General features: G+C 42.8%; 1 protein-coding gene across 5 annotated transcripts in view; it reads left to right on the top strand.

The window, feature by feature from the left end:
• The window catches only part of WDR59 (WD repeat domain 59), a 137245-nt gene that overhangs the window by 72840 nt on the left and 41690 nt on the right, over nt 1-22715 (top strand). For 4 of the 5 annotated variants that reach the window (XM_074406368.1, XM_010350625.3, XM_010350624.3 and 1 more), the window contains 8 exons: nt 117-249; nt 382-506; nt 3312-3476; nt 6957-7052; nt 7216-7372; nt 7870-7939; nt 11966-12119; nt 16615-16671. In XM_074406368.1, the coding sequence (XP_074262469.1) occupies nt 117-249; nt 382-506; nt 3312-3476; nt 6957-7052; nt 7216-7372; nt 7870-7939; nt 11966-12119; nt 16615-16671 (957 nt within the window). The remainder of the gene's footprint in view (nt 1-116; nt 250-381; nt 507-3311; nt 3477-6956; nt 7053-7215; nt 7373-7869; nt 7940-11965; nt 12120-16614; nt 16672-22715) is intronic. The other variant, XM_074406361.1, reaches the window with a different exon arrangement.

Genomic DNA, 22715 nt, shown 5'->3' with positions numbered 1-22715 from the left:
AGCTCTTGGCTGACACATCTCTATCCATTGTCATTCCCATTTTTAACTCTTTAATCAGACATGATGATCTTTTCCACTGACTTCCCTGGAACTACATCTTCCCCACTTTGTTGCAGCTTTGTGCAAATGACATATTAGATGGTGTCGATGAGTTCATTGAGAGCATTTCTCTTCTGCCGGAACCTGAGAAGACCCTGCACGCTGAAGATATAGATCACCAACACAATGCAAGCCACGGGGAGGAAGAAGGTAATTTGTCAAACTGACGTCTCAGGTGAGGTGCCACTCTATGCATTGCAGAGATGTGGCAGATACCCCAGACCTGTTCCCTGATTGATTTTCAAAAATGCTTTCCAACATTGAACTTCTCTCTCCTGTTAGCCCTAAAGGAAGATCCCCCTAGCAATCTTCTGGAAGAGAGGAAATCAGATCAATTGGGACTGCCTCAGACCTTGCAGCAGGAATTCTCCCTGATCAATGTACAAATCCGGAATGTCAATGTGGAGGTACTTAGTTTAATCAACTGTGTCTCATGTTTGCAGACGGCAGTTTGTGGGAGAGGGAACCGTTTCAGCAACGATTTCAGTTAGTGAACAGCTTCACAGCTTTAACAGAACTTTGTCTGCTTGCTTTTTTATTTCCTGGGTTTTCTGGCCAGGTACGGTGGCTCACACCTGTAATCCCAGCACTTTGGGAGGCCCAGGTGGGTGGATCACTTGAAGCCAGGAAGTTAGGAGTTCGAGACCAGCCTGGCCAACATGGTGAAACACCCATCTCTGCTAAAAACACACACATACACACATACACACACACACAGAATTAGCCAGGTGTGGTGGTGGGTGTAGTTCCAATTACTCAGGAGGCTGAGGCACAGGAATCACTTGAACCTGAGAAGCAGAGGTTGCAGTGAGCTAAGATCACACCACTGCCCTCCAGCTTGGGTGACGGCAAGACTCTGTCTCAAAAAAAAAAAAGGGGGGGGGAATGCAGACTTTCTTCTTAATCCTATTCTTTTCTCCTAAGATCAGCCAAAGGAGAACCTGATGCTCATGTGCCTTAGCTCCTCCTTAGATGCTTCAACATTGCATTTTACTATAGAGGAAGACACTTGAACCTGGGAGGCTTAGTGTTTTGGCAGGAGTTGCTGCTGAGGTTATGGGCAGAGTTGACTTGGGAAGCCAGCCCTCCAGCCCCTGCAGGGTGCTCTGTGCTGTGCTGTGCTGTCTTCCCTCACAGGCTGAGGGATTTAGATTCATAGTAAGAAGGCAACCAAAACCTCTTTATTCACTTAGCCTGTGGAACATTTACTCTTCCTTTGGGGCAAGTATCGAAACTCTGCTTCAGAAAATTGAGTATCTCTCCAGGAAGGAGTTTTAAAGCTTGATTAGTTTTTCCTTCACCGAAATATAATGACTAGCAGGAAGGGGTACGTGCTGTTACTTAACTATCTCATGGGGCCTTTAAAACAAGTCTGCTGTAAGTGCTTTTAGCCTCACTTTACAGCTGAGGAAACTGAGACATCAAGAGAAGAAATGACTTGTCTGAGGTCAGCAGCTGTTTGGTGGAAGAAATAACATGTCCCCAGATTTCCCACGTGTGTGGTTCTTTTCACTTTGCTCCAGCTGCTGTCTCTAGATGGCAACACAAATCAAAAGATAGAAAGGGTTTTTTGCTGAATTAGTGATCTATATCAAGTCAGTTTATACTCCCTTTGTCCCATGTGAGGCCAGTGTGGATACCTGGTGATCAGTTTAAGATCTTGATTCCTTTTTTTTTTCTTCCTTTTTTTGAGACGGAGTTTCGCTCTTGTTGCCTAGGTTAGAGTGCAATGGCAGGATCTTGGCTCACTGTAACCTCTGCCTCCTGGGTTCAAGCGATTCTCCTGCCTCAGCCTCCTGAGTAGCTAGGACTACAGGCATGGACCACCATGCCTGGCTAATTTTGTAGCTTTAGTAGAGATGGGGTTTTTCCATGTTGGCCAGTCAGCCTGGTCTTGAACTCCCAACCTCAGGTGATCCACCCACCTTGGCTTCCCAAAGTGCTGGGATTACAGGTGTGCGCCTCCATGCCTGGCCTTGATCCCTTTCTTTGAGAGTACTTTAAAAAAATCATTGAGATATAATTCACATATTATAAAATTCACCTTTTTTTTTTTTTTTTTTTTGAGTCTTGTTCTTTCCACCCAGGCTGGAGTGCAGTGGTGCAATCATGGCTCATTGCAACTTCTGCCTCCTGGGTTCAAGCGATTCTTCTGCCTCAGCTTCCTGAGTAGCTGGGATTACAGGTGCACACCACCAAGCTCAGCTAGTTTTTTTCCATACTTTTAGTAGAAATGGGGTTTTTGCCATATTGGCCAGGTTGGTCTTGAACTCCTGACCTCAGATGATATGCCCACCTTGGCCTTCCAAAGTGCTGGGATTGCAGGGGTGAGCCACTGCTCTGGCCAAAATATACCTTTTTAAAGTGTATTATCTGGTGGTTGTGGGTATATTCACAAAGTTGTGCACCCATTCCCACTGTCTGATTCCAGAACATTTTCATCATTTGCAGAAGAAACCCCATACCCATGACAGTTACTCCCTATTTCCCCTTCTCCCAGCCCCTGGCAATCCCCAGTCTACCTTATTCCCCTCTGGATTTTCTCAGGAGTACTTTTTAAGTTGACTCTGGCATTAAACTTTTTCCTGTGTTATTTTCCCATCTCAAAAGAAATATAACAAGTTTCTACCCCACAGCTTTGGGAGGAACCTTTGTTCAAGTCAGAATACTTTGAACTTTGTGATGGCTCACACCTATAATCCCAGCTCTCTGGGAGGCCAAGATGGGTGGATCATTTGAGGTTAGGAATTTGAGACCAGCCTGGCCAACATGGTGAAACCCCATCTCTACCAAAAACGAACAAAACCCACAAAGATTTGCCAGGCATAGTGGCTCATGCCTGTAGTCCCAGTATTTGGGAGGCTGAGGTGGGAGAATCACTTGAATGCAGGAGGTGGAGGTTGCAGTGAGCTGAGATCCTGCCACACCGCACTCTAGCCTGGGTGACAGAGTCAGACCGTGTCTCACACACATACACACACACACACACACACACACACACACACACACACAAGAATACTTTGAGCTTATTACATTGGTATGAAAATTTAAGAATCTTTTTGAAAACTAATTGTCTTGCACACACATTTGTCTTCGTAGACTCTTTCCCTTCACCCAATTACTAGGAACATGGAGTGTTCAGTTCAATGCACTTGTGTCAAAAGACGCTTTGTGACTTGTCCCCAAAGCAGTTGTGGATTTGTTTGTTGCAGATGGATGCGGCGGACAGGAGCTGCACAGTGTCTGTACACTGCAGCAGCCATCGCGTCAAGATGCTGGTGAAGTTCCCTGCGCAGTACCCAAACAACGCTGCCCCTTCCTTCCAGTTCATTAACCCCACAACCATCACATCCACCATGAAAGCTAAGCTGCTAAAGGTAGGGGTCTGGGTTCCCAAATTCTTCTTGCTGTTCTGCATCTGCATCGTTGTCTAGGTTTTTCTTGGGATGGAGCGTTTCTCTCTCTGCCCAGGGTAAAGTGCAGTGGCGCAATCTCTGCTCACTGTAACCTCCGCTTCCTGGGTTCAAGCGATTCTCCTGGCTCAGCCTCCCTAGTAGCTGGGACTACAGGCATTCGCCACCATGCCTGGCTAATTTTTTGTATTTTTAGTAGAGACGGTGTTTCACTGTGTTAGCCAGGATGGTCTTGATCTCCCGACCTTGTGATCTGCCCGCCTCAGCTTCCCAAAGTGCTGGGATTACAGGCATGAGCCACCATGCCGGTTTGTCTAGGTTGAGTAGAAAAGAAGAATGAAAACTCCATTCAGTGAGGTTTAGAAGTCATCTGTTTCATACACACTCTAGGTATTAGCAATGTTCTTAACCTTTTGTGAGTCATGGACTTTCTTTGAAGTCTAATGAAAATTATGGACCCTTCCTCAGAAAAATCTGCACAATGATTGCTTATAATTTGAAAATATTGCCTATAAATATATGAATTGCATATAATCTGGCCACAGATCTTATTAACGCTATGCATCATCTCAAGTTAGGAGATTTGCAATCCAATTTCATTTAGGAGTCCAGGTTAGGAGCCCTGCAATCCAATTTTATTTACATGGAAATATAGGCAAGATGTATTCTGAAGCTAAAAGTTATTTTATAATTAGAAAAAAACATGTATAAGGTCATAAAAAAATTTTATCCTATAGAGGGAGCTGGTGTTATCCTCGAGACAGGCTGGCTAGCTGCACAGCAGGTGTCCAGATGGAGGCGCCACAGCCTGGCATCTGTGTTTAATTCTGCAGATTCAGAGACTTGATGCATCAGTTCATCCACAGTGAATCAGGTAGAATCTCCATGACAAAGCCCATGAGCTTTTTCATCACCTTGTTCAGTCTGAGCAGTGTCACAAGTGAAGGGTCTGAAGTATTCTGACAAACTCAGGCCACCCTGAGTGCTGCTCTTTTTTTGCCCAGTTTGGGTCATGGACACTTGATTGTTTCATATTGTTGAGTTATCCCACGGAACCAGAAAATTTTCAGATGCCTTAAGGATCTCTGAAATGCCATTAATTCAGATCTTGTGGTATTTGACATGTTAAACTTGGAATCTGAATATTTCACTGCCTAGTTTGGACATATGCAAAAGATAGATTTTTTTCTGTTAGTATAAAATGATATGATTAGGAAGTGTCTTTAAAGGTCTAATTTGTCTAATTCAGGGCTGGTTGCTGTGGCTCACACCTGTAATCCCAGCACTTTATGAGGCCGAGGCAGGTGGATCACTTGAGCTCAGGAGTTTAAGACCAGCCTGGGCAACACAGCAAAACCCTGTCTCTGAAAAAAATATAAAAATTAGCCAGGTGTGGTTGTGCATGCCTGTAGTCCCAGCTACTCAGGAGGCTGAGGTGAGAGGATTGCTTAAGCCTGGGATGCCGCAGTTGCCATTAGCTGAGATCGCACTACTGCACTCTAGTCTGGGTGAGAGAGTGAGACTGTCTTAAAAGAAAAATAGGTCTGATTCAGTGCAATCCAATAGAAATATAATTTAGGCCACATGGAATTGTAAAATTTTCTAGTAACTACACTAAAAAAATTAAAAGTAACAGTTTGTTTTGGGAATATTTTTATTTAATTCAGTATATCTGAAATACTCTCCTATTAAACATATAATCAGTATAAACTTATGGAGACATACACACTTCTTTTCTGTACTGTCTTCCACATTCACTGTGGATGTTATACTTAACAGCATCTCTCAGTTTGGACTAGTGACATTTCAAGTGCTCAGTAGCCCCATGCGGATGGTGATAACCCAGGCTCAGTTTATATGCCTGTCTTCAGTGTTGTATGTTAGTTCATGTCTGTAGCATACACCTTAACCCATTTATGCTGGAGGTTGCAATTTTTTTTTTTTGGTGAAAAATAAGACCTTGGCCAGGCACAGTGGCTCACACCTGTAATCCTAACACTTTGGGAGGCCAAGATGGGTGGATCACCTGAGGTCAGGAGTTCAAGACCAGCCTGGGCAACATGGTGAAACCCCATCTCTGCTAAAAATACGTAAGGTAGCTGGACATGGTGGTGTGTGCCTATAATCCTAGCTACTCAGGAGGCTGAGACATGAGAATCGCTTGAACTCTAGAGGTGGAGGTTGCAGTGAGCCAAGATCGTGCCATTGCAATACAGCCTGGGCAATAAGAACGAAACGCTATCTCAAAAAACAAACGAACGAACAAAAAAACAGTAGCATAAAAAAAGAGCACTGGTATATAAATAACTCCCACAAGCTTGGTGTTCCAGTAATGGAACACTAGGCATAATGGGTTTAAAGTGTTAGTATTTATATATATATATATATATATATATATTTTTTTTTTTTTTTTTTTTTGAGACGGAGTTTCGCTCTTGTTACCCAGGCTGGAGTGCAATGGCGCGATCTCGGCTCACCGCAACCTCCGCCTCCTGGGTTCAGGCAATTCTCCTGCCTCAGCCTCCTGAGTAGCTGGGATTACAGGCACGCGCCACCATGCCCAGCTAATTTTTGGTATTTTTAGTAGAGACGGGGTTTCACCCTGTTGACCAGGTTGGTCTCGATCTCTCGACCTCGTGATCCACCCGCCTCGGCCTCCCAAAGTGCTGGGATTACAGGCTTGAGCCAAGTATTTATATTTTTAAAGAACAAAAAGGATACTATAATTTTCACTGAAGTGAAATCGGTTCCTCTTGTCTTATATCATTGAGAGCAATTTCAGCCTGGACCTGTGGGTATTACTTCCAAGGTACTGATATTTCTCCTGGAGAGGGTAGTGTTGGGGGTGAGGAAAAGGGCTTTTATTCACTATAAAGAAATAATAGTCCTTCTGTTACTAAAAGCTGCCCTCTCAGTACCCACGTATGTGCTGCCTTAGTTAGGGAAAGAGCTTCTCTAGCCAGGCTGAGGAATAAATCCTGTTTGAACCTCTGTAGAGGTAGAAAATAGATTAGTACACTGCGTTGGAAGCCTTGACTTAACCCTGCACCCGGCTCCCAGCGTCACCCTGTGTCTGACCACTTTGCAGAAGAAAAGGCAGTCAGGGCCGACCGTGGTGGCTCATGCCTGTTATCCTAGCACTTTAGTAGGCTGAGATGGGCAGATTACTTGAGGTCAGGCCAGCCTGGCCAACGTGGTGAAACCCCTTCTCTACTAAAAATATAAAAATTAGCCAGGCATGGTGGCGGGCACCTGTAATCCCAGCTACTTGGGGGGCTGAGGCTCGAGAATCACTTGAACCCGGGAGGCAGAGATTGCAATGAGCTGAGATTGCACCACTGCACTCCAGCCTGGGCAACAAAGAGAAACTCTGTCTCAAAAAAAATAAAATGCCTATAGGAGAAATGTGTTCCTCTTCTTGACTGTGTTTTGGGCTTTTTCTAGATCCTGAAGGACACGGCCCTGCAGAAAGTGAAGCGTGGCCAGAGCTGCCTGGAGCCCTGCCTGCGCCAGCTCGTCTCCTGCCTTGAGTCCTTTGTGGTGGGAAGCATGAACTTGTCGTACCAACTTATGCTTTACTGTTTTGTTTATTTCTTTCTCCCTAAAATCATGAGTTTTCTGGTTTTGTAATGCTGGGTCTTTATTTCGTAATTCAGCTTTAAGGCAGGTTGTGGTTTTCAGTTTGTGGATTTTTAAATTTCAGAACCAGGAAGACAGTGCTTCCAGCAACCCGTTCGCACTCCCCAACTCCGTCACACCTCCCTTACCCACATTTGCACGGGTGACCACTGCCTACGGGTCGTACCAGGACGCCAACATTCCTTTTCCTAGGACTTCTGGGGCCAGGTTCTGTGGAGCAGGTGGGTCTCTTTGGTTCTCCGATTCTAGATTTTGAGAGGGAGCAGCTAAGAATGGCATAGATTCTGTATAAACATCGTCATCAGGAAATGTTTGCTTTTATTTCCGGAGAACTTAAATGAGACTTTCATAGCAGTGTCTCTGCGGACTTCCCCTAAGAATGTGCACTAGAATGGCGGTCTTAGCTTTCTTCATTCTGATGAACTTGGATTTGGGTCTTCACTCAGAGCCCTGATTCTTAGTGGGGGACAGCCCCTGCTAGGGAGGCTTAGAGTCCCACTGACGACTCTGCCCAGTCCACATGCGTCCTCCCTCCTGGACCCTGGAGTGCTGACCTTGGTTCCTGGTAAGGGTCACTGCAGTCATGAGTCTTGCAGCTTATGAAAATGTGTCTGACCCTCAAGTATACAGAGATAGAAGAAAGACTGTCTAGTCCTGCCTCAGGATTTCCCAGGTCCAGCTTGTTGACACTGATATGCTCATGTGATATCTCCTTCAGGTTACCTGGTATATTTCACAAGGCCCATGACGATGCATCGGGCAGTGTCTCCCACAGAGCCGACTCCAAGGTGAGTCCAGGAGATACAGAAGCCACTCTGTGTACCTGAGGCCAGACGTGGGCAGAGACCTGAGAAGGACCACTGAGTTTGTCTTCGGACAATGAGTTTTAGTTCTTCAGTGGGAGCTTTTAAACTCCCATTTTAAGATTTATTTGAGAAAGACTGAAGTCAGTTAAATTGCAAGAAAGCTGAGATTTCTGCTTTATGGTTATTACCAAACCATTAGAAGAAGTAGCTTGATAAAAGCTATTGTCAAAACAAGCCAAATTCTTTTTAAATGTGCCTTTCCCCATTCCTAGCTTATTATTGTTTGTTTTTGAATATTTTATTATTCAATTTACCATGAAATAAAACTGGAAAAATAACAAAAAGACCATCTGTAGATTCACACCACTAATATGCCACTTCTTATATTACCAAACAATGTTTAATTTTAAAGCATTGCATAAGTAGTGCATTGGGAAAACACAAATGTGCAAGTTTGTTTTTTTTTTTTTTGAGATAGGATCTGGCTCTGTCACTCAGGCTGGAGTGCAGTGGTGTGATCATAGCTCACTGCAGCCTCTGCCTCCTGGCTCAAGTGATCCTCCTGCCTCAGCCTCCCAAGTAGCTGGGAATACGGGTGTGCACCACCGTGCCCAGCTAATTTTTATATTTTTTGTTGAGACCGGATTTTGCAATGTTGCCAGGCCAGTCTCAAACTCCTGAGCTGAAGCAATCCACCTGTCTGACTTGCCTAAAGTGTTGGGATTATAGGTGTGAGCCACCATGCTGGCCTGGAAGTTTTAAATTAAAATGTCAAAGCCCTTCTTTTCTTTTTCACTGTTTTAGGCAGAATGATGCTTAACAACAGAACATGTTTCTGTCTAGTCATTATTTTTCTGTGCTTTAAAGTTTTTCTTTATAGGCAATCTAGTGTAGCAGACAGGAACATGGACTTCAGCGCCAGTGTGCCCAGATCCAGATTTTGGCCCTGTCATTTTATGACCTTGGGCAAGTTACTTAAACTTCAGCTTCAGTTTCTTCAACAGTCACATGGGGATGATCATAGCACCTACTACCTTCAGTTGCTGGGAAGATTAAGTCCCTGTAAAAACATTTAAAACACCATCTGGCACATCGGAAGTGTTCCGTGTTTCGTGTTATGATTACTGGTTTTTAAAACTTTAGGATTATACAGTAGGCTTCTGGTTCTGTAGTCTGGTGGCCAAGATATAACAACTTGCAAACCTCCCTGCTGCAAACCTTTGAAGGCATTGGATACAATATACTCAGCATAGTCATTGTTTTAGTCCATTCTCACACTGCTATAATGAGCTGCCCAAGACCGGGTAATTTATAAAGAAAAGAAATTTAATTGACTCACAGTTCCACATGGCTAGGGAGGCCTCAGGAAACTTAAAGTCATGATGGAAGGTGAAGAGACACATCTTATATGGCAGCAGGCAAAAGAGAGTGTGTGTACGAAGGAGAAATTGTCAGATCTGATAAAACCATCACGTCTCACGAGAACTCACTCACTATCGTGAGAACAGCATGGAGGACACTGTCCCCCGATCCAGTCACCTCTCACTATGTCCCTCCCTGGACACGTGGGGATTGTGAGGATTACAATTCAAGATGAGATTTGGGAGTAGGCATAAAGCCTAACCATATCAGTTATGAATGAATAGCTGAGTTAACAAGAAAGAAGGAAAGAACTGAATGACATGTGTGAGCAGACACTGCTGGTTTGCCAAGAGGTGGCTAGTCTCTGCAGTAACCCAGGCACAGATGTGACCTGGGCCCCATGGGAACTGGGGTTAAGTACTAGGGAACACCTACATTACACCCAATTCCTTATTGCAGTAGAAAACATTCCCATATTCTCAAAGGGAAACAAGGAATATCTATATCTGGACTTTGGATTAGAGGGGAAAATGTTCCTATTAGAATGTTTTTCAACTGACAGTCCTTTACTGAGACAGTTTACTGTACAAAAATCTGAAGCATACAGCTTGGTGACCAACACTCATACCAAGATATACAGCATTGTCCTCATCCCCAAAGGTTCCCCGTCCCTTTCCCCAGCCCTTCAGCACCCAGAGGACACCACTATGTTGACTTCTGTCATTGTAGTTAAGTTTTGCCTATTCTTAAACTTCATTGAATGGAATCATGCAGCATGACCTGTTTTATGTATGGCTTACTTTGCTTAATGTAATGTTATTGACATTGGTCCACATTGCTGCATGTGTCAGTAGGTTCATCGTGTGAATATAATACAGTTTGTTTATTCATTGTCCTGTTGGTAGATATTTGCATTCTTTCCAGTTTTGGGCTCTTCTGAGCAAACCTGGATACATATGTTTATAAAAAAAACTTGTGTATTACTTTCTGCACCTGAGGAGCAGAATTCCTCAGTCATTGGATAGATGTATGCTTAACTTGAGAAATTGCTCAAAAGTTTGTACGCAGTGGTTGTGCCATTTTACCCTGTACCAGCAATGTTTCAGAGCACTGGTTGCTGTGTATCCACTCCGAAACTGGGTATTGCTAGTCTTTTCAACTCTAGCCATTGTGTTGTGAGTGTACTAGTTTTTCACTGTAGTTTTAATTTGCATTTCCTTGTTGATGATGAATGATGATGTGCATATTGACCATTTGGGTATCTTTTTTTTGTGATGTGCTTGTTAAATGTTTTGCCTATTTTGGGGGAACTGTTATTTCTTATTTATTTGTGGTTGTTAACCTATTTTGGTTGCAAATTCTTTGCTAGATGTATGTATTGACTTTCTCCTAATCTGTGGCTTGCCTTTCTCCCTCTTTAATGTTTTTCAGTGAACAGCATTTCCTAATTTTGATGATGTCCAGTTTATCACTTTTTAATTTTTATGTTTAGTGATTTATGTGTTGTGCCTCAAAAATCTTTTCCAGTCCCAAGGTCATGAAAATACTCTTCTTTTTTTTGAGACAGAGTCGCACTCTGTCATCCAGGCTGGAGTGCAGTGGCTCAAACTCCTGACCTCAAGTGACCTGCCTGCTTCGGCCTCCCAAAGTGCTGGGATTACAAGCATGAGCCACTATATCCGGCCTTGTGTTTTCTTTTAAAAGATTTATAGAAAAATAAATAGATAAATAAATAAAAATAAAAGTTTTGTAGATTTAAATTCCTTATTTAAGGTCTGTGATCCATTTCAAATTGATTTTTGCATGTAATGTGAGTTAGGGGTCAAAGTTTGTTTTATTTTGTACAGAAAATTAGTTGTTCTAGCACCATTGATGAAAAGATTTTCTTTTGTCATTGAATTTGTATTGATGGCTTTGGTGAACGTCACTAGACCATATATGGTGGTCTTTCTGTACTCTTTTCCTTTGATCTATTTATCTTTTATGCCAACACTAATAATGTACCTTTATGTAGTTAAGTCTTCAAATCTGATAGGTCAAGTCCTCCAAGTACATTATTCTTGTTTAGTTCAGGTTGGCTATTCAGGTTTAGTTCCTACTAAAAAGCCTGGTTGCATTTTGATTGTAATTGTGTTGACTCTATAGATCAGTTTAGAAAAAACTGCCATCTTAAGAATATAGACTCTTCCAATCCACTAGCATGGTATATTTCTCCATCATTGTATATCTTTAATTTCTCTCAGCAACATTTTGTATTTTCATAAATTAAATTTATTCCTAGGTATTTGACATGTTTTAATGCTACTATAAATGAGTTTTAAAAATATTTATTTTTCAAATATTTGTTTCTAATGTATGGAACTGTAGTAGATATTTGAACTATAGTAGATATTTGACCTTGTATTCAAATTCACTTATTCTAGTAGTTTGTAGATTTCTTTCAATTTTTAATGCCTGTAGTCATAGAAGCATTCTATGCTTCTGCAGATGAAGCATTTTTCAGTGTTAAAAGTTATACTGACTTCTTTTTCTGGAGTTTCCATTTTCTCATTTTGTCTTCTCTTGGTGTCAAGTACTAACAACAGCACCACTTGGAAATATGACAGGACTGCAGCCAGTGTGGATAATTATCATTTTCAACTACAGATCTCTCTCAGCTTTGTCCGCTTATCACACGGGCTTGATTGCGCCCATGAAGATCCGCACAGAGGCCCCTGGGAACCTTCGTTTATACAGTGGGAGCCCCACTCGCAGTGAGAAAGAGCAGGTCTCCATCAGCTCCTTCTACTACAAGGAGCGGGTAAGTGCCAGAGCTGTGGCCTTTGATTCTTAGCCCGCCTCCTGGATTCTTGTTCATCATCTCCTGTCTGGCCCAGCAGCTAGATTAGTAAACCCCCTGTAGTCTTCCACTTTCATAATCAGTTTGTTCAAGAAAGGCATTGCTTTGTTCCTTTTAGTTGGTTTTAACTGCTGTTAGTTGTGTGTGTATGGAGGGGTGGGTGGTTCTTATGGTCCGTAGTCTTTAGTGCCCATTTAACCCTGTTCTCGCAATCTCCATTCACTGAGTCGGTTCCCATTATTTCGAGGTAGAATACCTTAGCTTCACATCTTCCATGGTTTTCTGATGTTTGTCAGGAAATTAAGAGATACCTCTGAAGTTTTGGGATCTTAATATATTTGGAACTTCATAGTTGTAAAAAGTCTTAAAGTTGATGTCTAAAAGATTGGATTGTTGTTTTTTTGTTGTTCTTTTTTTCACTAAGTCTACATGGAAATACCCATTTGAGTGGACCAGATGATATAAAAATTACCTGAGCTTGTCCTTATGTGCCTAGCTTTTCAAAGAACTCATTGTCCCTAAAGTAGTTATCATTAAGCTGTCAGAAACCTTTGGTGCCAACAGTGTAGAGAATGTTGGCAGAACACAGGAATGATCCCAAGAAAGCTTTCTGTGTTGACAGATCGCAAGTCTGGCTTAAACAGACTTTTAGCTGACATGTTTTAAACAGAGTTACCACTGAGCACTGCACAGACTTAGGAATTCTTTGTTGTTATCTCTCGCTCCACGAGAAATAATGGATTGTAATTGATATGTGTTTTTTAAAAATTGAATTATTTTAGACCAGGCACCCTTTTCTAGGAAGTATTAATAGTGTCTTCAGTTTGATTGCAGTAGAATGTCTAACTTTATAAGTTTACACCGATAGTTGACTATCTCTGACTTTATTTTAGGGTTGTATGTAACTAAAATGAGTGGCAGCAACTGACGTTTGAGACCAAACCAGTCTTGAGCAAAATCATTTAGTCAAATAGGGAAAACTTTTTTTTTTTTTTTTTTGGCTTTTCGGGACGCTTTCCTATAGTCCCCTTCCTCACATCTCTGATGGAGTTCTGCCCACTTGGCTATTACAGACCTCCCTGGAACACCCACTAATCTGTATCATCTCCAAGTCCTTTCCATGCAAAATTGTTAGTTCTTTTTTCCCACATGCTCCCAGGTAATTGGATAGATGATTTGATAAACAGGTTGAAACTAAGACGTTTTGTTGAGATGAAAGCCAGGTTCATGTGGGGTAATGTGGGGATTTTCTTGAGTGTCAGGCCCAGAGATCAAGGAGAGCTTTCAGTCCAAGAGGCAGTTCTGAATTCCTCTTTGATTCATGTCATATGCCACCCATATTTGGGTTCAGATTGGGCAGAATGGACTAATTTTGGCTTTGTGGAGGTGTGTAAATCCCACTCTAATCAAAATAACTCCATTTCCAAGATGAGGCCTCTTTCAAGCCTGTGTTCATGTTTTTGATGGTATGGCCCATTTTTTTTTATTTTTTTAATTTTTTTACTACAAACACCATAATTATAAAGAGGAACCAAGAGCATGTGGATAATTCTCTCATCAGATAGGATCTGCAGGGGAGTGGAGGAAGAGTTGTGATATTTTAGTTCGGGGTGGTTCCCACTGCACTGTTCTGCAGAGAAAATGGGCTGTTCAAGCCCCCTAACAGACATAGTAAGGGGCCTTTTATGTTTTATTTCAAATAATGACCAAATAAAATGGGGTGATGCTTTGATTATAATTTCATGTGAAACTCATATTGATGGATACCACATAAAGAAAAGTTCACAAATCAAAGCGTATAGTTCAGTGAATTAATAATCACACAGGTCAAGAAAGAGAACATTTCAAAAACCTCAGAAACCTTGGAGTGTTAGCTTAACTCATACGAAATTGCTGATATTTGACCATTTTTGACCTAAACAAAGATTCATGTGGTTCAACTTAATAGACTAACAAGATAAAAATGAGTAGTCAGTCCTTTTGTGATGAATTTGATACAAATTTTTCTCTCTTTGAAGTTTGTTCATGTCCATCCCATTTGTGTAGGGGTCAAGGTGGGAATTACATAAGTGGAATATGGCCATGATATCTTTTTTTTTTTTTTTTTTTCTTTGGAGACAGAGTCTTGCTCTGTCGCCCAGGCTGGAGTGCAGTGGCACAATCTGGGCTCACTGCAACCTTCAGCCTCCTGAGTTCAAGTGATTCTCCTGCCTAAGCCTCCCAAATAGCTGGGATTACAGGCACCTGCCACCATGCCTGGCTAAGTTTTGTATTTTTTAGTAGAGACAGGGTTTTACCATGTTGGTCAGGCTGGTCTTGAACTCCTTACCTCGAGATCCGCCCGCCTCGGCCTCCCAAAGTGCTGGGATTACAGGCTTGAGCCACTGTGCCTGGCCAGCTGTGATATATTATGTGAACTACCTTGCCTTGCTTACAAAGGTTGATACCTCTTGAGGTGCATTTTCTAATCCCCAGCTGTCTAGTTTCACATGTCAAATGATGTCACTTTTGTTGCTTTTTTTATGGAAATGATTCCAGTCTACTAAGTTTCTGTTTGTGTTTTTAGGTTTTGGATTTTTTTTTTTTTTTTTTTTCCTAATAAGACATGGGGCCTTTCCCTATTGCCCAGGCTGGAGTGCAGTGGTGTGAACATGCTCACTGCAACCTTAGTCTCCTGGGCTCAAATGATCCCCCACTCAGCCTCCTGAGTAGTTGGAACTACCGGAGTATACCACATCGCTCAGTTAATTAAAAACAAGTATTTTTGTAGAGCCGGGTTCCCAGTATGTTGCCCATGCTGGATTTCTCTGTGTTTAGGTCTTCATTTTTAGCCCAAATTTTTCTCCTACATGTTTTTATTCCCTTTTAGATCTCTGCCCTTGAGAGCTTTAAGTAAGTGAGAATAAGGCATAACAATGAGGGAAGTATTGTGAGGTTTTTTTTTTGGTTTTGGGGGGTTTTTTGGTCTGTTTTTTTTGTAGAGATGAGGTCTGGCTTTGTAGCCCAGGCTGGTGTCAAGCTTCTGGGCTCTAGCAAGTCTCCCAGCTCAGCCTCCCAAAGTGCTGGGATTATTGGCATGAGCCGCTTCACCCAGCCAGTATAGTGGTTTTTTTTGACACAGAGTTTTGCTCTTGTTGACCAGGCTGGAGTGCAGTGGTGTGATCTTGGCTCACTGCAACCTCCACCTCCCGGGTTCAAGAGATTGTCCTGCCGCAGCCTTCCGTGTAGCTGGGATTACAGCCCCCTCCCCACCAACGCCCAGCTAATTTTTTGTTTTAATAGAGGTGGGGTTTCACCATGTTGGCCAAACTGGTCTTGAACAACTGACCTCAGGTGATGCAGCCACCTCGGCCTCCCAAAGTGCTGAGATTACAGGTGTGAGCCACTGCATCCGGCCCAGTATAGTATATTTTTGAGATATCAAAACATCTTTATAGAGCCATTTAGAGATTATTGTTTGTTTCTCTCGTGGCTTTGTGTGTTTTTAACCTGCCCTACTTAGGTTTTATTATATTCACTCAAATATTCTCTAGATGGAATTCCAAGGTTTGCTCCTGAAAATTTTAAAATGTGAGATGCCTAAAAAAACCATCAAATTGCTAACATTCATTTGACAAGTGGACCAACTCTTAGTGCTGATAAAATGTTCATTCCTAGGATAAATCAGAAGGCCCAGAACTCAGGATAAGCATTAGGTATTGCCTTGCATACATTTAAACCTTTTTGCAAACTCCCACCCTTGCTTTAGTTTATGTTACTAAAATAGCTCTGAGGTAAATAACTAGAATCGTCTTTAGGTTAATAGAATAATTTCTGATCTCCATAAACAGATACTCATATTGTTAGCAAGGGTGCTTTCAGGAAGGTCCCTCCTCAGCATTATCCCCTTCCTTCCCCTCGTTTTTCCAGGGCTCCCACAGCCCATGGCATCACTCTGAAGATAGTCCTGCAGGCCCAACGTCCAGACACCCAATCCCCTCATTGCCCCCACCACATACCAGAAAACATTTGGTATTGAGCCTGTTCAAGAACGTCTTCCTTTTAGGAATGAGAATGTGCTGTTCTCCTTACCTACTACAGGGGAAGACAGGCTTCTGCCTGTTTCTCCACTTGCACAGTGATCTTAGTGCTATCAGTGTTCCTCAAACCTATTTGTAGTTCCTTTGTCAGAACTATGTTAATATCAGCCTCCATATACCTTGAAATGTGACTGAAAGAACAATGAAATTGAAGCTGTGTTTGGAGTGTGATGGGTGGGAGGGAGGTGAGGGAATCCGAATACTGCTGTGCTTAGGTTCATATTTTTTAGTCATTTCAATCCCGACTTTACAGTGTATTATGGTACATTTGAATCCATCAGATATATAGGAAGCTTTCACTTTATTCTATATTTTTCCCTTTTAATTTTCTTGGTGTTTTTCTTCCCTCCTCCTGGGTGTAACGTTTTCATGCACAGATGTCTCCTCGCTCTGCCCGGCGGCGTTGGTCCATACAAGCAATTAACGACTTCCCGGTACTGTGCGCTGTGCAAATGCTCTCCTTAACTAATCCTGTCTCTACCCAAGGCCCAAGAATAAAATGCCACCTGCCTGGCTTTGAGGAACCTGAAATGACAGGCTAGCTGTTTTCAGGACCAGCAACAGTCAATTTTTGCTTGGGGGAGTTCAGGCACCCAGGGCTGCCCCCTTGTCCAATCACACAGTTTCAAATGGCTAACGTTGTCAGGGATCCTGAATGGATTCTTTTTGCAAAGGAAACTTAATACTGCATTTCTTGGAAAGAACCCTAATTGTAAGCCGTTAGCTCACCCAATTTCACTTGGAGCATTTGTGTAATTTTTTGGAGCTTTCAAAAGCCCACCTTTGGCATGGGGGGAGCAGAGGAAGATATAAGAGGCTTATACTGTTTTGTCTCTGCTTTTATAGTCATGGTCTAGTTCAGAGAGGGAGGTGCCCACCTGCTTCATTGGCATAACACAGAAGCTAGTTTTTATCCTTTGGGAAGTTTCTGGAACAAATTTTTTCCTTACTGTCACTATTTTGTGTAGACACTAAAACCTCTGCTGTGGACATCCTCTCTTCCTTTTCTTTCTTTCTTACTCACTTCTTTGGCCATTTCCCCTCTTCTGTCTTCCTCTCCCATCCCCTTCATGTTTCAGTAGTGCCAAGATGACCTCATGCTGTGCATGGCAGCCTTGAGGCTTTGTATAAATTTCATTTGGTATAAAGAATGTTCAGGGGAATCACCTTATAGCCTTGTCATTGAAAACCAGTTGGAATCAGAAGACCCAATTAGCAAGTACCACTGCTGCCAACAGCTTGTAGGTGGAGCCTCCAATGGGGCCACCTTCCAAAAGTCTGCCCCAGCCAACCTGACTGCCGAATTCCCACTGATTGTCCAGAAGTCCCTGCTCCCGCTGCTATTTCAATAGGGACTCATTTAGACTCCCTGCCCACTCTGCGGATTATGCATTGCTAATGGGGTTTCTACGAAGCAGTTGGTGGCTTATTCTTGGGCTGTTCTTACATTCAACCCATTTATTGGCATCAATGTTGCCTCCGATTGTAGCAGTAACACTGGTGGTACAGTCTCAAGCTGGCTATTGGTTGTCATTCAGTGCTATTTGCACCAATGCCTCCCTCCTGCCCCCCAACCCCCACCCCACTCCTTTCTTCCTTGTCCTCTTTGCCATAACTCCATGAACGCCTTCTTGGTTTGTTCAGAGGGGCAGCCTGGTGCTCATCATGTAGTAATTTGTCTGTCTCGCTTTGTCTCTCTTCCCTCAATTTCTTCTCATGAAATCTGTAGGACAGGACATTTGCTATTGATTGAGCATTGAACAGGTCAAGTCCTTTGCCTCCCAGAGGTATTAACTTGACTGCATAGAGAAGAACCCATTTTTAAGCCCATGACAGTGGGACTGGAGCGATGCAGGAGGTTCAGGGGCTTTTAGGCCATGGTGCCCTTCCCCAACGCAGAAAGATTAACCACACCTTAGCCGCACATGTCAGTATGCTCTGGAACCAGAGGATCCTAAAAGAAATCTGTATGTTATTACCTGTCAGTTGCACAGACAAGAGAGATTCCTAAAATTGCCAGCAAGATCCTAAGAGGAAAATTGCTTAGGAGAGGTGTGGATGGAACATGAGTGCTTCTTATTGCCAGGGCACTGGGGAAAATACCCTGAAAAGGTGTCCATCTACTCATTAGGTAGCAGCAGGGGCCTAAGACCCCAGCTAGTAGCTGATCTGATTTGAGATTTAGCCTCTCCATTTAGACAGCCTTGTTACATGAGAAATACCAGAGTAACTGGCCAATAGTCACGATTACCAACTAATCCCTGAAGCCTGAAGGAGAGATATTTATGTTTAAAAACCACTAACCAACACATTTAAAAAAAAAGGGCAGTGACAGTATTTTGCAGCCCCTTAAAGATTTTTGACAATGTTTCACAGTTACTTCTTGCTAGATTTAAAAAATGTACAACACTGTCCCATAATTGCTTTTACAGTTTGGTTCCTGGTAGCAGGTCTAATTAGGGTGATCCTCTGTTAGGGAACCTCCTTCTATGGCAGGCTTAAAGGCAGCTGAGAGAGATTTCATAAAGCACCTCCTATTTATTCAGTATGGATCAAACAGAAATACATAGAAGCCTGGTGTCTCAAGAATTCCCAGCATATACAGACTGTTATTTTCATAATTCAATGAAGGGTCATTGCAAAAAGTTGCAAAGAACACCCTCTATATTTTCATCAAGTATTGATGGGTCACGTAGGTTTGTTTCCACTGATCTTTGAAACCCAGAGCTGCAAATGGGGGAAGAGTCCTTAAGACATCTCTTCGGACTCTTAGTTTTCTTCTGTCTCATTGTGCCTAATCCTAACAAATCCCAAAAGGAGCCTAAGCAATGTGAGGTGCCCGGCCTGAAAAGCAGCATCTTGGTCGGAATCTGGCTTGCCCTCCTATGAAGCCATGTAGCTGCAGGAGCTGCAGCCTCTGCAGATCTTCAGTAGACACTCAGGCTGAGCAGAACATAGTCACGATGCTGACAGAAAGTGACTAAAGAAGTGAGTCATGGTAGAAGGGTGGAGCTGGACAGGCATCACTGGAATCCAATGCTAATCTCCTTCATACAGAACGGATCCTTTAAAAAATGGGCCAAGCGATTTCCATATTAACAGGGAACTCAGGATTTATTATTTATTACTTTTAATCTAAAATTATATACTAGACCAAGTGATTTCTATATTAACCGGGAGTTTGGGATTTATTATTTTTTATTATTATTATTTTTGAGACGGAGTCTTGCTCTTGTTGCCCAGGCTGGAATGCAATGGCACGATCTTGGCTGACTGCAGCCTCCACCAGCTAGGTTCCAGCGATTCTCCTGCCTCAGCCTTCTGAGCAGCTGGGATTACAGGTGCCTGCCATTATGCCTGGCTAATTTTTTATATTTTAAATAGAGATGGGGTTTCACTATGTTGGCCAGACTGGTCTTGAACTCCTGACCTTATGCGATCCACCTGCCTCAGCCTCCCAAAGTGCTGGGATTACAGGTGTGAGCCACTGCACTCGGCCTATTTATTATTTTTTAATCTAAAATTATGTGCTGAAAATCAAGTTAACAAGAATGGGCTTAGCAGCCTGACAGGCCTGTGTTCAAATCTCAGCACTTATGGCTGTGATCTAAAGGAAGCCTCATGTCCTTATTTGTAAAATGGAGGGAGTATCCCTTGTCACAGAGCTGTCGTAAGTGAGGCTTATGCTAGCACAGAGTGAGCAATCCAGGAGCAGGAGCAGATACTCTAAGTCTTCAGTCAAACATTCATACACGTGGACTTGTGTCATTTGTCAATTCCAAATGAGCTAGTCTGTTTTGCAAATGAGCTGCTTTGGGCATATGGATCTTAACATAATTAATAATATGCTTTTATTAAGTTTGTTTTAAAGGTCAGGAAATGGTGAGTTTTTTTTTCTTTTTTCTTTTTTCTGAGGCAGGGTCTCGCTCTGTCGCCCACGCTGGAGTGCGGTGGTGCGATCTCAGCTCACTGCAACCTCTGCCTCCCGAGTTCAAGCAGTTCTCCTGCCTCAGCCTCCCAAATAGCTGGGACCACAGGCATGAACCACCATGCCCTGCTAATTTTTGTATATTTTGTAGAGACGGGGTTTTAACTTTTGGGCCAGACTGGTCTCAAACTCCTGGCCTCAAGCAATCTGCCTGTCTTGGCCTCCCAAAGTATAGGATTACAAGCATGAACCGCCGCACATGCCCGGCCCAGGGTTATTTGTATTTCAAAAGCTAGTAGACTTCATTGTTCTTTGAGGCCTTCATTTCAGCTGTGCAGTTAAACTGAGCAAAGTGAGTTGTTCAGTTGTTTAAGTGCTTCTCATTTTGTCTTTTTGGAATAAAGAGCCAGAGTGACTGCCTGGATCAGTGTTTTAGAAGCCTTCTACCCTACCCAGAAGACCAAATTAGATGGATCATATTCCACTCTAGGTGGAATCTTTTTGGCGTAGATTGTGTTTTTTTAATCCAATACTCTGAGTCTCACTTGAGATGACCAATTATGTACGACCTGTGGGTGTGTTGTTTCCTGGACTTTATAAACTCCTGGAAACCCGAATGAAAATCACAGTGAATGAGCTTGTATACCTTGTACCTTCTCTGTTCCAGTTAAGCCCCTTGTGCAGTTCACTGTCACTGCAGGGTAGACTTAGGCTAAATGACCCTCCCTAAAACAGGCCTTGTCATAGTATTTAGTGTACATGTGACTATGTCTGTCTTAGGTCATAACACTGCCTGGCTCCAGCCCATTCTGACAGGTTGTTTGCTCTTTAACAAGCCTCCCCTTACTTACACGCGTGTCAGGATGTTTGCGGCTAAAAGGATAGCACTTTTGTGAATATGCACATAATTCTTTAGAAAACCAGGGCAAATAGGAATGAAAGGGCTACCCCATAATAATTGATAAAGGTTCCCCTTGTATTGCCGAATAAGGACTTGGGTATGCATACATGGTAAATAGTCAATGAACTGTTTCTTAAGATCAAATGGGGCCAGGTGTGGTGGCTCACACCTATAATACTAGCATTTTGGGAGGCTGAGGTGGGTGGATCCCTTGAGGCCAGTAGTTCAAGACCAGCCTGGCCAATATGGTGAAGCTCTATCTCTACTAAAAATGCAATAATTAGCCAGGCATGGTGGCACATGCCTGTAATCCCAGTTACTCGGGAGGCTGAGGCAGGAGACTCCCTTGAACCCAGGAGGCGGAGGTTGCAGTGAGCCGAGATCGTGTTTGTGCTCCACGAGCAGAGATCGTACTCCACCAGGCTGGAGCCTCAGCAACAGAGTGAGACTCTGTCTCCAAAGAAAAAAGAAAAAAAGATCAAACGGATTAAGGTTCCAAACTGATAGTGTGACATGCATTTACAAATGACAATAAACAATTCACAGATACTTCAGCTAAACTTCATTTACCTGCCCTGAACTAAGTCCACATGTCCTGAATTTAATAGGTTCCAAGATGCATAATAATCCTATAGGAAGTTACATGCACTGGACAACTTTGGGGACTAAATGGGATATCAGTGGTCAGAGACCCCTGACTTTAGACCAAGAGTAATTTAACGAAGAGTGATTATATAAAAATCACTTGCAGGCCGGGCGCAGTGGCTCACGCCTGTAATCCCAGCACTTTGGGAGGCCGAGGCAAGCAGATCATAAAGTCAAGAGATCCAGACCATCTTGACCAACACGGTGAAACTCCATCTCTAATAAAAATACCAATAGCCAGGTGTGATGGCGGGTGCCTGTAGTCCCAGCTACTCGGGAGGCTGAGGCAAGAGAATCGCTTGAACCTGGGAGGCAGAGGTTACAGTGAGCTGAGAGCGCACCACCACCCTCCAGCCTGGTGACAGAGCAAGACTCTGTCTCAAAAAAAAAAATCACTTGCCAAAAATGAATTTGTTTGTGGGTAATCTAGATGATGAGCCAATGTAAATTCCTGAGAGCTTATATCCATTCATAATAGTTATATGTTTCTAGAGTACCCCTTTCAGTTTATATAATTGACACCCCTACCTCTTCATCATACGCTCATTAACCTTGTGAGACTGGAATAACAGAGGTCATGATTGGCCGTAAGTTGTCAGTGAGCGAACGAAGAGTGACATTCCTTAGACTAAACTCACAACAAATCAAAACTTCCCCTGGGTTCTGTTGAGCCAGTACGTGTGGTAGTAAGACCTGTTAATCTTGGTTTTCTGATTCCAAATTGTAAGCCCTTTTTACTAGCTCCTTTTGCCTTTTTTGTTAATAAATATGTCACCCCTTCCTTAGCAGAATCACTTTGGTGACCCCCTTTTAGCTTCTGGCAACAAAATAGAATACTGCTCCTTTGGCTTGTTGTCATTTTAAAGATACCAGATAGGGCTGTGCTCTAATAATTCTCGTTTTTCAGGGCATCTCTCATTTCACACATACAGGCTCCTCACACATATAGCCACTCATAGGTAAGCCTGGGGAAATGGGATACTTGCTCACCATCTTCCCTGTCC

Source organism: Saimiri boliviensis, chromosome 1 (assembly GCF_048565385.1).
Source record: "Saimiri boliviensis isolate mSaiBol1 chromosome 1, mSaiBol1.pri, whole genome shotgun sequence".
Lineage (NCBI taxonomy): Eukaryota > Metazoa > Chordata > Mammalia > Primates > Cebidae > Saimiri > Saimiri boliviensis.
The sequence above is the reverse complement of the archived record's forward strand: the minus strand, read 5'-3'. Positions and strand labels throughout refer to the sequence as shown.